This window comes from Lycium barbarum, chromosome 11 (assembly GCF_019175385.1).
Source record: "Lycium barbarum isolate Lr01 chromosome 11, ASM1917538v2, whole genome shotgun sequence".
Lineage (NCBI taxonomy): Eukaryota > Viridiplantae > Streptophyta > Magnoliopsida > Solanales > Solanaceae > Lycium > Lycium barbarum.
This window is the reverse complement of record NC_083347.1, coordinates 500068-515469: the sequence shown is the minus strand read 5'-3', so window position 1 is coordinate 515469 and position 15402 is coordinate 500068. Positions and strand designations below refer to the sequence as shown.

Here is a 15402-nt window from a genome sequence, read left to right as displayed (position 1 = left end):
CATACAAAAGACAACATGACAAGTAAAATGAGCTAAACGGAGAATATTTACCAAAAATTCAAAAATAGTATTTCTTCGTTTAAATAGAAAATCAATTTCTACTTTGTTTCGTTTTAAACATGTAAAATTAATTTAATAATTTGAATTAGAATTATCCAAATCAAAATTTGATAAAAAATAATAAGTATTTTACACCTTTAAATTAATCGAATTAAAATTGAAAGTATCAACTGATGTTTAAATATTGCTATTGTTTTATCTCAAAGAGAGGAAAATAATTTCCTTTTAAATAAGTCTTCTCTTTTAAAAAATATTAATAAATTTGCCGATTTTGTATTCGTAGTAAACATTAATATAATAAAATTTTAGATATGTTGCACAAACTACAATGTTATATTAATCGTGTTTTGAACATAATATATATATATATATATATATATAAAAAGTGTTGGGCCCGTGCGCAGCACGGGTATAGGCCGTCTAGTTACAAAGTACAACATGAATTCATAATTGACCTTAATAGCTGAGAGGAATAGAGCTTTTATCAAACCACAATCTTTTCCAACTGTTTCTGGTGAACAGAAAGAGGAGGATTCTTGCATCGTTCATAAATCAAGGAATGCCATGGGTTATAGTGGATATGAATGGTATTGATAAATAAGCCAATACTGGCAAATTCGAGCATCCATGGGTTGCACACCAAGATATTACACAAACTACAAATTTGCATATACCGGACACAAATGTGGACTCGGTCAAAGAACATGAACATGAATACATTATCACTAGTTATTGACTTATTGTAATTACACTGGATACAAAGAATGAAGATATCCAAGTTCTTTTAGAAGTACATACTCATGTACATACAGAGAACAACAACAACAACAAAGTACAATTTGATGTATTGATCTAGCGAGTAGAGAGAGAAAGTATCCGCCCCTTCTTCACAACATTGAACGTTTGTATCACCACTGTTGTGACTATTCACAAGTTTTAAATAGGGACTTCCGAGAAAATAATCAATGCCCATCACCATTTGGAACTATTTCTTCTCCTACACGAAGCCATGCATCTGATTCGGTTTTCATATCAGTATTCGTATTATTCTCGTATCTTAGCAGTATGCCAAACAATATTTTCCCCTGTTTGCAAGGAAAACATGATAAGAAGCAATTAACTCAGTAAAGTAAACAAGCTGCATTTCTTTTGGGTATTTTCGTTTTTAGGTGGGTTCTAACCTTTGCTCTCCTGTAACCCGCTAAAGTTGCCAAAGGTTCACTCAACCTCTGCACCTCACCAGCCTCTGGATTTATATTGATCATCTGGCAACGATTGCAACCACCCAATGACTGCATTTAACAAAATCAGTGTGTACACATGAAAAACTTCTACTTTTAACAAAAAATAAAAAGAGATGAAGTGCAAACTGAGAGCTACAACAACAACATACCCAGAGTAAACAGGGAGCTACATAACCCTTAAAATGTCAAGAACATAAACCATTGACTACTTAGTGACAAGCTTTCATTCCTCACCACTGTTTCTTCAAACTGACAAACTTGCTTAAAGCACGAGAAATGAAGAAAGAGGGATCACGAGCCTAAGGGTTAGGAAATGTTCTTGACATTTTCAGGGTTATGTAGCTCTCAGTTTGCACTTCTTCCTCTATGACCATTGACTACTTAATGACAACCTATCTGCATTTAACAGAATCATCTGCTGCCTTCTCTCTGTTCTCCTCCTACCTCCACCGACTACTTTTCAAAACGGAGCATGTTTATATCACAAAAGAAATAGTTTACATGCATCAAGAACATTAACAAAATAACAACTAGCTTACACTTACAGTTTCTTTTTTCTTTTTTTTAAGACGACAAGGTTTGTAAAAGGAGGCAGACTCAATATATAGAGGAGTTTTCAGACGTTCCCTGCGAATATCAGCACCTCTATTGACTTGCTGAATACAAGAATACTCAACTACAATTTTAAGACAGAATGTAGTCACTTCATATTTCTAATTCTTGATTTTATAGGAGCTAGAACTCACCAAAAAATATTTGCCACCAATATTTAGATGGCTCCATCCATCTTCTGCATATGGCTCACCACTAGATATTACAAGATTGGGTCGAAATCTCATTGCACCAACTTGAACTGATTTTCCGCCATTGCTCTTTCGTCCACCTAAATTTAAAAATATTAAGGCTGAATGAATTTTTGATAAACCTATTTGCTTCATACATTTTTCTGTAAAAATCACTAACCACCATTAGAGGAAGCATATTAAGTGATCCAAGTGACTTATCCAGAAAAAAAAATCACGTATGATGGACTATACAAGATACTGAATGGACTCAAAGCCAATTATCTTTTAATTCCTTTTCAATCCTCCTGTTGCCGCAACAGCCATGCTACTAGAGGTAAAAGTACTGAATACTAGTCTCGTCTAAAGAGAGAAGACACTACCTCGTCTAACTTAATTTCAAGTAATGCAAAAGCACCAGTATCCACTGAACAGAAGATATTCCACTTATCATTGCATAGACATGGTTTAAAAGTAATTACAAATTCAGCTTAGAGGAACATCCACAAATTCACTTTGTATTGAGTGCAATCTCTAATTTCCTTGTATTCCTATTCCAGAGTTTAATACCAGAAAGAAAGATTGCTCTCTACTAAGAAAGGAATAAGATAAGAGACATACTTGATTTCAGCCTAGAGTTGAGGTCAGCTACGCTTTCTTCAGATACCAGCAGAAACTGGGCTTCATTAACAAAATTCAATTTAGCGCCAACATCCCTGCACATGCCAGGACTCCCATTCTTATCTATGCAGGAGAAACTCTGGGAACCGGAATTCCTTAATAGAGTGCAAGGTCGACCAATTGCCTTGCTGAACCAGATATCAACCTCATTGTTATAACTTCGGACTTCATATCTACCCAAATAAAAAAGCCATGAAAAATAATTGAGTATTACTAACATACTACTAATTCAGAAAGAACCACTTACATAACTATAATTCATGAACCACAATCTTCTTTTTAGATTTTTATGTGGTGAACACTAAACAGAGAGCAGTGCTTACATAACTCAAATACAGCTAATTCATTTTCACGAGAACTTCAACAGCAGTCACACCTAATGGTAGCTACTTTAAGAACTTGCCAGACTAAAATAATGGACATCTTCTCAAAAGACTGTTCGCTCCTTTTTTAGTTTCTTTTTCTCTTGCTTTTGTCTTTTGGCAAGTATAATAAAGAAACTGATGAAATCACAGTTTTAAGTGACAAGTAATAATTGATACAATCTGCTTTGGATCCAATAAATCGAAGTTTGAAGCTCGACAATCAGCCATAGCTTTAAAAACAGTATGTTCCCATGAACTATATACCAACTTTATCTTAATTAGACGCTCTATTACATGCCAGAGAACATAATCATTGTTCCAACGTACAAGGAAAACAATGAATATAACCTTGGAAAGGCAAACACATCGAAGGGTGCGGCATGGTAGTCAATGAAGTGGGTACAAACAAATGGAGATAAGGGTTCAAATCACAGTAGAAACAAAACATTAGGTGATTTCTTCCCATCTGCCAAAGCATTGGTTAAGCCTAGGTGGACAGACTTGCCCGGTACCTGTGTTGATGGGTTGATGAGAGGTAGTTGGTGCCCCATGGAACAATCGAGGTGCGCACAAACTGTCCTAGACACCGCCGTTAAAAAAGTTTGAAAGGAAAACATAGGTAAGAATTAGAAGCTTCACATGCTTCACTGAAGGCAACCAAACTATTCTTCAACAGTAGAACTTACATAAGTACAATGCATATACCGTAACCATCTTTGGAACCACAAAATCTAAGTGCATCAATTAGATGCTTGCAGGCAAGCCCACCAACAAAGTCCTTCAGAAATATTAGAGCAAAATTAAGGAGCACTATTCTTTCTTTCTAACTTTTTCTACTGCACATAGTCGTGCTATCTTAATGAAACTTTACCTTTCTGATTAAAACACAAGTAAAAACCGTAAAAGTGAAGAAAGAACCATTTACGAAACTGTTACACAGCATTGTTTTAACTTTTGAGTCAGTTAAGATACACAATCACAAAGTATAACACACGGAAGATCAACAACTTAAGTTTCAAAATACAAATTTTAGCGCAATGAGAAAAATTCAAAACTCAAGAAAGAAGGAAAACTCACACCTTACACATATGACCTACCTTGTAATATAGTCTGAGAAAACAGATGCTGATACAAGTTAGTAAGATCTAGGTACTATATAACATTCTATCTATGTCATTGTATACCTACGTACATAAAGCTGCATGAAATTTCCTTGAATGCTATAAACATCTCTCTGTTGAATTGTAAAGCTCTACAAATTGATTCACGTGATTTCATTCTTAACTACTTAAATGATACCAGTCTTCAATAACACAAGGCAAGAAAGAAGATGAAGCTCAAACCTATGATTTTGGATATTCATTTTATCTCTTCCAGTGACAAGTGAGCTGGATTTGAGTTCAATCTGCAGTTTCTCCTTGCAACGAGGTGACTCTAAGAACATTTTTCCCAAATTGAGATCAATCAGCGTGGAAATATAGCACATTTCTGGAACCTAGAATGCAAATACACCTGACTTAGATGTTGATGCAGAAGAAATCAACACTGAATCAGAGATAATAGTTAAGATGTAATAGCCAGTAAACATTGAATAACCATTAATTATCTCTATTCCTAGTATATAAGCTTCCAGCAATTACTAGCTTCTCCTACAAAATAAAGACTCCAAATATTAAAGTAGAGATAACAGCACAATCGATAGCATGGGCACTTACAAATTATTCGTTATCTGTTTAATCTTTTTTGGTTTCCCACCTGATACCCGCATTGGGGCCCGACTAAATTCGGAAGTCCCACATTGGGGATCCGTTATTTGTTTAATTGAATATAGATTGCTAAAAATAAAGAGAAGTTATATTTTGAAGAATGTTCTGGACAAAAATAAAAACAGGATAAAATATTTAGAGATGACTGGCTAAAAAGCATGGACTGGAGTGATGAGACACTTAAAAGTTAGTAGTGAAACATGGGGGAAAATAAGCACTTGAGAGTTAGTAGTGAAACATGGGGGAAAATAGGATTTAGTCATTGAGAGAGCTTGAAGAGTTATTCTGGGAAAATAGGATTTAGTCTCTTTAAGACCACGCTTTGTTGAACATCCTGTACAAAGAGGATGGCATCCATTATACGATGAGCCCAGTAAGGCTTCAGAAAGGAAGCAAAAAATATAGGCTAACCACTTGTGAATCATTTATCAAAATTAAAGTAAGTTCATTCCTAGTTTATTTTTATTTTTATTTTTTTAATTATTTTTTTTAACGGTAGCATTTATTCCTAGAGAATTTAAATCCAATCAGAGTGTTCAACTTTCTTTTTTATGAACTGTGAGAATCAAATCAGAAAACAACGACTACACCTCGGTAGGGAGGTTGAAAAAAAGACATAGACACAGTCATCTCTTATCTTAAGAAGTTACATGTTACGTTGTGAAAATGAGTCATTATTAGTAAGGCTTGTCTAGGGGATTAACAAGGTTAAAACCAAAACACATTGAAGGATGGGTAAATCAAATGATAGGCAAAAATGCTATGTTTTCCACTTTCCTGAATCCAATTATAATAGGTGGATGAAGGTAGTTTTACCATGGCTTTGCACATGGATAACAGGCGTCAACACACATGATGTGCATTATAAAGTGTTCTAACCTTCTTTTGGGTAAGAATTTCACCGGTTGTGCTCTTGAGAATCCATTCACGATCATACAATAACCCTGCATTTCATAGTGAAAGGAACAGACAAGTACGTAAGATGATACAATGAAATTCAAAATACTTTGATATTCTAAAGAAAATGCGGAGGAACTCATTTCCTATATGCAATTGAAACGAACAATATCTCTTAACTTTGACAAAATCATGTGGCATGAAAATCAACCAACTGAATTATCTGAAGAGATACACAGAATAGCTACCAGTAGATGTTAGAGGCCACTGATCCACACTAAATCCCGCACAAGACTTTATTGGATAGACAGTAATAGATGTGAGGAAATGTCGTGCAGCAGCTTTTGCAGTCCCTGCAATTGGTCAATGAAATGCATAGGTTGACTAAACTAGTCTACACACTATCTTTTATGGTATTAAATGACAAACTACCACACTTAAAATCAACTTCTGGTCTACAAGAAGCCAAATTAACTTATATAATTAATGCATGCCGAATAGTAGAAAGGTGAAAAAATTAACCTTCAATTGGAGGAGAGATAGAGCTTAGCTGCAACGCGCACCGATTAGACGATAATATGACAAAATTATTTTCCACGAAGTTCAGAAATTTCTGCATAGACAAGTGGAACAAAATGAGGGAGGGAATAAGACTAGCTTTCAAAGGAACATCCAGCTCAAAGATTAGTTCGCTAGTCAATCATTGAGGCAATTACAAGACAACTTCATGGAAATTGAAGCTTCTCCGTAGCAATAGCTAGAACAAACAACAGAAAAGGAATTTATAAAATAAAAAATAAAAGAAGTAGGACAAGCAAACCACTTTTTCGTTTTCAAAAAATTTAGCTGCTTCAGCACTCTTAATTATAATCTTTACCATTTCAAAAAGATGTTAGCTTTTTCTATCCAAATGACTAGAATTTGATATTTCTTCAGACAGAAACTTGAAGAAATAAAGACTTCATCTTGTTTGTGAAAGTAAAATTCCGGAAGTTGGCAATTGTTGTTCTTTGTGACCATTAAGCTATTTCTTTTCCTTACTCTCTCTATAGTGAAAATGGACGTTGGGCTTAACACTTATACATCTGGAGCATGTACAAAATCATAGTAGCGAAACCAACTTGAGTTTACTTATATTGAAAGATAGAAAGTTGACTTTGAGTTCCGCAAGAGTGATTCACAATCACCAAAAAGAAAAAGCATTATGGTTCTCTTCCTTGCGGGAAATCGCGAGTAACTACACAGTAAAATAAGTGCGTTCCTTGCACTAACACGGATAAGAATCTATTCCCAATCACCAATCTCTAGGACACTGCCTCGGCGAGTCAGCGTAGCTTGAATTGATAGAACAACGACAAGAAATTCATAGAAGAGGGCGCCAGCTGATGTAGAAAATAGCAGCGCCGGTTGCAGGAGAGATGGCGGCACCGGAACAGCCAACAAGAGGAGCGGCACTAGACACCAAAAGGAAGACGAAAAGAAGTTGGCACCATCCTCCGGTGGCGGGAAATCTATTTGATCGAGTCTTTACCAAGATCGTAGAGGTTCAAATACCATGTTAAGAAAATATACCTTGGGCCCAACTTAACCCGAAAATCTGGCTCATGAAGTGAGTAATTCCCGAACTACATGGGGGGTTAAAATCATATATAGCTAATTAACAAGAGAAATGTAGTGTGAGAAGATCTCTGATTAGTCCATTCAAATCATAAACTATTTGAGTTGAACTGTAAATTTTAATTGTTCAATGTTTGGCACATCAAATTCGTGAAGAAAGAAGCATGTCCTCTGTAAGAAATATAGGCATCTTATCATTTCAGGGAATTGGGTTGGAGTGGCGGGTTCCCTTACCATGGCATCTTCAAATGTTGACATGTAACCAAAAGATACTCTGACTGCTCCAGTTGGTTTTCCATGTAAAATGTCACGATCATCCCAGCACACATGCCCAGCCTAAAATTAATGATAATTTGAATTTGTTACCTTTGGCGGTCACTTTTTCGCATGCAACAGAAGCCACATAACAATTAAAATGGGGGGAAAGGGAACACATACCTCAATGTTTGAAAGAAGATCCAAGTGTGACAAACCAAGATATTTAGCACAAGCACCAGGATTGCAAAAACATCCTGTCTATACAAAAATACAGGGAAAAAGAAGCAAGAGTTTACTCATAGCATTTTTATTTTTTTTGATAAGGTAGTTACTCATAGCATATAATAGCATTAAATATATGAGATCTTCAATTACCAGTTTCATCAGTTGTGATGACTAATCCTCCATCGCTTGAAAAGATATGATAGACCATTTTTTAGGAAAATTCTAAAAAAAATCACATTTCCTTATTGCAAACTTTTCTTTCTCTGAGAATTACAGCTAAGATAATTTGTTATTACTTTCTTCTATTCTTTCAAACATGTAACATCTTTCACCGAACTACTCCATTTTTTCTCATTCAAACTCTTGTTTTAGACACTTCTTGACCAAAGACACATATTCAAATACTTCACTCTTAAACTTTTCTCAGGTCAAACAGGGTAACTTACTCGGAATGAGGAGTACTATCAATAAAGCTTATCGATAACCAAATGTACAAAAGAAACCTCAGTATTTGTGCACAAAAGCTTGAACGTAACAAGGACACAACAATCTCATATTAGTGCGGATGCAAGTCATCCCTTATTTGGTCTTTCATAGTTAAATGTTACTACTACATGATGAGATCATCTGCTCATTCCAAAAAGTATAAAAGATTGCAGGTACTGTGGAGGGCAGTAACTGAGGACTGAACAACTACTCTAAATGTGGCAGTTCACACATCTAACAGTGGTGAAGGCGGTTAAAAGAGGAAGTGAACCATACATCTGAAGGACCAAAACTCGCAAATCAAAGACAAACCAACAGAAGTTTACGAGAGAACTTCGTAGAGCCAGACTAAGCATATCAAGGCAATCATCCACAAGTGAAGGCGAATGATAAATCTTACTCCCTCCGTCCCAAAAAGATTGTCTCACTTTCCTTATTAGTTTGTCCCAAAAAGATTGGCACATTTCTATTTAACTTTATAAGATGATTTACAACCACACAAATATCTAAGGCTTGTTTTGGACCACACATTTCAAAAGTCTTCCTTTATTTCTTAAACTTTGTGCCAAGTCAAACTAAGACAATCTTTTTGGGACGGAGGGAGTAAAAATACACCTCTTGGAAGTCATGTCATCCTCCTTGACATTGAGAAAACATAACATATGAAAGTAGCACATTATATCAAAAACAGCAAGCTGTTCTATACTGCTGTTCTGAGGATATGTTTCAAGAGTATAAAGTAGCAAACATCTCATCCCCAAGTAAAACAGAACGAAAATTACACTTCATAGACTATATGGCCTTTGAACTCTTACCCGCAGTTGAATTCCTGCCAAACTTGCCAATTTTTCCACCTCACGATAACCATACCATGTTCCATCTGGTCTTTTCATGTTGAATGAAACAGTAGGACCCATTTCACTAGATAATAACTGAGATAAAAGTCATATTAACTTAGTCACCTTCAGCACCATAGGACAATTCACAGCAAACCATCAGCGACAATTCATAGACCGTGAAAGAAAACAAAAGAAGAAGTCGACTAAACTGATAACCAACAGAACAGACGCAACCTAAAAAACAAAATAAATTTGCATTTGCCTAGGACATAAAAGCACCAGATCAAAGAAATTTCTTCACGTAAACTCGGGAGGACTTTCTCAAATCATATACTTTCAATTACTAACATTTGCCTAGGACATAAAAGCACCAGATCAAAGAAATTTCTTCACGTAAACTCGGGATGACTTTCTCAAATCATATAATTTCAATTCATAAGAATGAGATCTAAAGTCCAACCATATTCCAAAAATATGTGAACCTAGTCATGAGAATGCTATGTTCGATATATTTACCCCATAAAGCGTGCAAACAAATTCTCCATTTTCATGCTTCAGCGCCAAAAGCTTATTCCTCACATATGCTGCAAGTGATGCTGTATGCCTTGCAGGAAGAACAGCAAATTTCAGAAAAAAATAAAATATGTTCATTAGACTCCAACTTTAATTATGGAGAGAGAGACGAGGAAACAATTTCTGTAAAATAACAAAGGAAAAGACAGTTACAAATTGAACAGAGTCCATTTCTAACACCATATCTGCAAAGTTCTTAGTACGTTTTCTGTTGGCACTGAATTAGATAATTCAGAAAGGAATAACTAGTTTCTCTACCAACAGAACAGATACTGAGAACTTTGCCTATATACCCTCTAAACTAAGAGCAATTTACCAGGCAAGTCAAAAGGAGAAAAACTAAACACTGGAAATTTGAGGTCCCAAAATTGAATAAACTTTTAAAACAAACTCTTTTATTCACTCAAAAGATAATTAGCCTAACATCTAATCTAAAATTGACTTATTTCAGTATTTGTAGTAACACCTCATTATAAAAGGTTGACAGTACATATGTAGTGAAACAATAAAAGGTTAACAATATCTTAAAAGTAGCGATGAGCAGGATTAATCAAATATGATTAGCAGGATTCACTCATCAAGATAAATCATAAAAAGATAATAAACAAAAAGTGTGCAATAAATCCAGTCACGAGTGCCAACAATATAGTGTCTCTGTTCATGTGTAATGACAGCAAGATATGTCCAATCACAGTATAAATCTGATCATTATTCAATTTCAGAATCTATTCACCCTCAAGAGAAGTAAGCTCTCACCTTATCCGGGTAAAAAGAAAGAAGCAAGCTCTCACTTACCGGGAAATCGAAGATGTTGTTAGCATATTAATTATTTTGAACCCATGTTGAATTGCTGCTATGCTCAAGAATGAAATGGTTCCATCCTCAAAAAATTCCTCTACACCTTCTCTTCTTTTGAAAAAGTCAACGTCAGCAATAGCTGCAGCCACCGTGCCTACAAGAATCCAGGCTAACTTAAAATTGCTAGAGTAATCACTAATAACATTTATAATAAGGAAAGGCACTAAGAAAAAACCTCCACTAAAGTAGGTCTTCTTCATCAGCTTAGCAGCATCTGATCAATATAAAAAGATCAGGAAATTTTTTTAATTTCACAGTGAAGAAAAGGAAAAAAGGGGGCAATACGCAAGCATCTTGTTTCAAAACTAGAAAAACAAGAAAACCTAGGCATCTCTGCCACACTTACCACCAAAAAGATTCTCTCCATAAACAGAGAAGCAGAGGGATAGAGGCAGAGAGGAGGACAAGAGAGAAGTAAAGTACACGAAGGAGAAAATTAAACAAGAATAAGTGAGGAAACATGCAACAAAAATTGGCTTTCTTATTTCGCTTCTTACCATTTCGAACAATGAGTGCTCCAAGGCCAGTTGGGTAGCCGAATAACTAAACAAGAAACAAACAAAACTCTTTTCAAGTTCTGTGATGTAATTTGTATGTTCATGTAATCTTAAAACAGCAGATATCAAATATAAGTACCTCATGTAATCTTAAAACAGCAAGTATCAAATACAAGTACCTTGTAGAACGAGAAGACAACAAAGTCTGCTTTAAACTTCGATAAATCTGGTGGATCGGTCGCACATCCTTTAGCAGCATCTATCAGAACCAACCAGCAACCTCTGTATTCAGAAAAGATAATTTATGTCTGCGCATCCGCATAAGACCAACTCAATGATGGAGATATAAAACATTTTCAAAGACATAAGAACAAGCTTGTTAGCTAATGAGATATGAATAGCATGCACGAAGGACAAAAAGTCGATGATCCAATAGTTAAAATCAAAGCCCTAAGTGAATCAGCATAAATCATCCAAAATGTAACATGCGCTCTTGTAGTTATTGGCAAACAATCTTCCTTGACCCCGGCTATACCTAAGAATGACAGATTAGTTACTATATGCCCATGCTTAAACTTTTTTATCAAAATCATTAGGAACACTCATAATTTAGCCAATATAGAAGTGAAGAGTGTTTTGAACCATCACAAAAAGTATATATCCTTTTTTGTTGATGTTTGAGGCACTAAAAATCTATTCTCAGCCAAGCTTAAAAGAGAAGTCTATTTTCTTAAAGACATCCCAGACCCCTCATAAAGGAGTAAAAATCTTACAAGAAGAAAAGAATATATTAATACTATTCTGATAAATGTCAGAACTTTAGCATCTTGGCTATTCTCAATCACTAGAGTCAGATTTTCATATTATTTACCTGCAATACTGGGAGCTTGCTAAGATTCTTTCAGATCCGTCTTTGATGGTATTAACCAGGTAAGGGTCGAATTTTCGACCTGAAAAATTGCATTCTGAGGGGAATGCAAACAAGTTGTACACGTTACCTGTAACAAGAAGTCAATTTCAGATAAAACAAGTGAAAGCTGATGAAGACAATGGTACTATGTGTCTTCACTTCCAGAGCATTTGACAAAAGCTCGCAAAAAGAAAAAGATAATCCACTTAACACCTAAGGGCATATAGGCTTCTCTTGATTGATGGGATCTCATGAACTTTGACTACATCTAATTTGAGTTGAAGGTGCTAACTAACTTTACAGACTTGGTGGATGGAGGGGGTTGGAAGGTAGAAGTTGATGAAACTAGCGTAGAACCTAGTTTCCAAGGGAAATTTGCCGAATTTTCAATTAAGAAGTTACCTGTCTTACCTGTCATCCCTTCTTTCAGCACTCCACCTTCACTTCTTCTCTGAACGTGATGCTGTGTTAGTTTTAAGTTAGACTTGGGGCTTTCTGATTCACTACGATGTGTGCCCTCTTCAATGTCAACTGCAAAAGCAGCAGCTCCTTTACTGAGAGCATATCTAGTAACTCTTAAGGAAAAGGATACTTGAGAAACACAAACATTAAACTGAACTAAATTAAAAACCATGCAAAATCTACCCTCTTTTTTTGGAAACTGGTCAATTGCAAAATCTTCCATCTACTCAACTGTTTCTCCAAACTCTTCATACTATGTAAAACCCTTCTCCTTTTCTCTTTTAATTTTTCTGGCTTAATAAGTTATCTGTATGGACTAAATATTAGCATATACATAATATAATATTACAGATGAATTGGGTCCTCTGATTTTTGGGCTCACTTCAAGAACAAGCTTAGAATTTTTGTGGCTGGTTAGATAAAATTGGGATCAGTCAAGTATAAGAGTTCCGCTTGGAGGTACAGTGAAAATTCTACCAGAAACATGTATAACCATATCCATGAGATAAACAGTACAATTCAACACCTCACTTCAGCAGCAAGTGGTGGGACTAGCTATTTTAAAGTGAATGGAATCTTAGAATAAAAAGAACCACTACAATGATTAAATGCATGATAAGAGCAACAAAGACATGGTCGAACATAGCCACAAATCAGGTCAGCATATATGAAACATAATAGATAACACATGCAAGTCCTGGTAATTCTTTCAAATGTCCAAAAATAGCGTGGTCCAGATGCAGTGACATGTAGAGATGTCATCATGTGCTGAAATATAAAGCCGGAAAGGTTCATGCCTTTCGGGAGCCTTTCCTAAGAAACTGAATATACAGCAAAAGAGGGACAGCTTTCCTAAAAAATCAATTGACATCAGCACTCTGCATGACAAAATTTGAGGTAAGGTTTAATCCATTCAGGATACTCCCTAATCCCAAGGACGCTGTTATGATTCTCCATTGAATACATAAAACTGCTGGTACTGCTCCATGGGAAGGTCTCCCCAACAAGCTTTAGTGCAGCCGTTGCCCCAGAAGTGAATATACAGCTATATTCTCTTGGTGATGCATTGAAGAAATTAAGGACCTGAACAGAGCCGTAATGCAATGATAAAAGAAAGTGAAATAACCGCAACATTATCACATGCGTAACACTGAATATGAAAGAACATATAGAAGAAGGAATTTACAAGCTCTCATTAAAATGACATCGACAAACAAGTGCATTTGTTTAGAATTAACACCTCCCCACAACATTGTGGTGCTTGTACTTGATTGCTTAACATTCAGATAGTATCAATCACTTAATAACAAACATCAATATATATGTGCAGAGTATTGTGGACTAATAATAATAACAATACAACCAAAATAAAATGTGCAAGAGAAGATGTTTACCTGTTGTCGTGCTCTCCCAACAATGTCCTCGCTAGCCAAACTACAACTGCTCTGGCTATCTATTATTTTTCACAGAATTAAGGAATTGAATGGGCAGTCAAAAAAAAGGTCAAAATTTTATCTGGAGTAAATAAATGCAGAGTCCAACATATAAACTTCTAATATTAGGTAACCTCCATAGAGACTTGAAAAAAGAAGATGAACTACTTAGCTACAACAACAACAACATACCCACTGTAATCCCACAAGTGAGGTATGGGAAGGGTGGAGTGTACCTAGACCTTACCCCTACCTTGGGAGGTAGAAAGACTGTTTCTGATAGACCCTCGGCTCAAAGAAAGCAAACAAAAACAATCCAGAAAAAGAAATAACAGAATTAAAGAAACAACAGATACTAACAAAAATCAGTCTGAAAAAAAGAAAGAACAATAACATAACTGCCACAAAATGATACGATAATCCAAGTCCAAGAAACAACAGATAATAACAGAAATTAAAGGACGCAAAACTACAAGAGTAGTACTACGACTACAAGTATGATGAATGAACTACTTGGCTTCTATACTTAAAAAAAAAAAAAAAAAAGTCAAGCACTTAAAACAAAACACTTTAATCCAAACGCAATTCTATAAAGAGAAAGGTAATTGCAATTTGCAAGGATACGAGGATTTCCATAAACAGTAGTATTAAGGTCCTTAAAAACAGCTTCCATTTGAGACTCAGAATATAGAGTGGCCCCAGCATGATCCAAGTATACCGTATCTACAAACAAATGTATAGTCAACGTCAAATTTGATACTTATTCAACAAAATTATGATATTATCTTCTTTTTTCCACTAGAATAAATTTGAATTTTGCAAATGGAAGGTGAAAAATTAAAATCTTACCGTTTAAGCGCTTAAATTCAGTAGCTCTAATTTCATCAATGTTTTTGGGGGAATTTGGATAACCATAATCACTTCCAAATTCCTTCAAAAATTGCTGTTTCTCCAATTCGGTGTTCATTTTGCAGCACTTTACGAGATTCAAACAAGTATTTGAAATGAAAATAAAATTTAGCTACTAGTATAAGATAGTAAGATGAAGTCAAATATAGGATAGCAACCGCCACCAACTGTCTCCTTTGTAAATGGGCTAGTGTACTCATACAATTGGATCAGAAGTTGCGTGGCTTTGGAGACGTTCTTTACCACGTAGCCACTTTTAGAACCGCTATTTAAGTCTTAGCCTTCGCTTACAAATTATTTAATATTTGGATATAATTTAAAAGCTTGTAAATATTGTATTTTCTTCTTCTCTACTGTATTTTCTTCTTCTCTACTTCCTTAAAATTTCAGGACATTATGTCCACAAGTTCAATCTTTTGAGTTCAAAGCTTTAGAGAATTGTCCTTTTAAGTTCAGTTTTTTCAATATAAAATTTCAAGATATTATGTCATGATTTTTCAGTTTAAAACTTAGGATACTATGTCCTTAAGTTCAATTAAA

General features: G+C 35.2%; 1 protein-coding gene across 5 annotated transcripts; it reads right to left on the bottom strand.

The window, feature by feature from the left end:
• Window positions 1–629: 629 nt before the first annotated feature.
• LOC132616590 (molybdenum cofactor sulfurase) lies at window positions 630–15029 on the bottom strand. Of its 5 annotated transcripts, none has more exons than XM_060331108.1 (22): window positions 14803–15023; window positions 14578–14676; window positions 13915–13973; window positions 13443–13603; window positions 12461–12624; window positions 12020–12146; window positions 11328–11430; window positions 11149–11194; window positions 10827–10865; window positions 10589–10745; window positions 9737–9824; window positions 9197–9313; window positions 7851–7928; window positions 7647–7748; window positions 6318–6408; window positions 6044–6148; window positions 5778–5842; window positions 4476–4627; window positions 2708–2940; window positions 2051–2187; window positions 1242–1352; window positions 630–1145 (listed from the first exon to the last, which is right to left on the bottom strand). In XM_060331108.1, the coding sequence occupies exons 1-22, from the start codon at window positions 14918–14920 to the stop codon at window positions 1023–1025; spliced, it is 2475 nt and encodes an 824-aa protein (XP_060187091.1). In that variant the 5' UTR covers window positions 14921–15023; the 3' UTR covers window positions 630–1022. The 5 variants fall into 5 exon arrangements, with proteins under 5 accessions (XP_060187091.1, XP_060187092.1, XP_060187093.1 ...); XM_060331109.1 differs by having other exon boundaries at window positions 12470–12624; XM_060331112.1 differs by lacking the exons at window positions 630–1145; window positions 1242–1352; window positions 2051–2187 and adding an exon at window positions 3645–3706 and having other exon boundaries at window positions 2723–2940; window positions 14803–15029.
• Between the last annotated feature and the right edge of the window lie 373 nt (window positions 15030–15402).

Excerpts from the sequence above, each read along its gene's own strand:
- LOC132616590 (XM_060331108.1), bottom strand. The coding sequence starts at position 14,920 with ATGAACACCGAATTGGAGAAACAGCAATTTTTGAAGGAATTTGGAAGT. Across the intron at positions 10,866-11,148 it reads AGCACTCATTGTTCGAAATG|ATGCTGCTAAGCTGATGAAG; the intron begins GTAAGAAGCGAA and ends TATATTGATCAG. Across the intron at positions 2,188-2,707 it reads CAACTCTAGGCTGAAATCAA|GTGGACGAAAGAGCAATGGC; the intron begins GTATGTCTCTTA and ends TTTTAAATTTAG.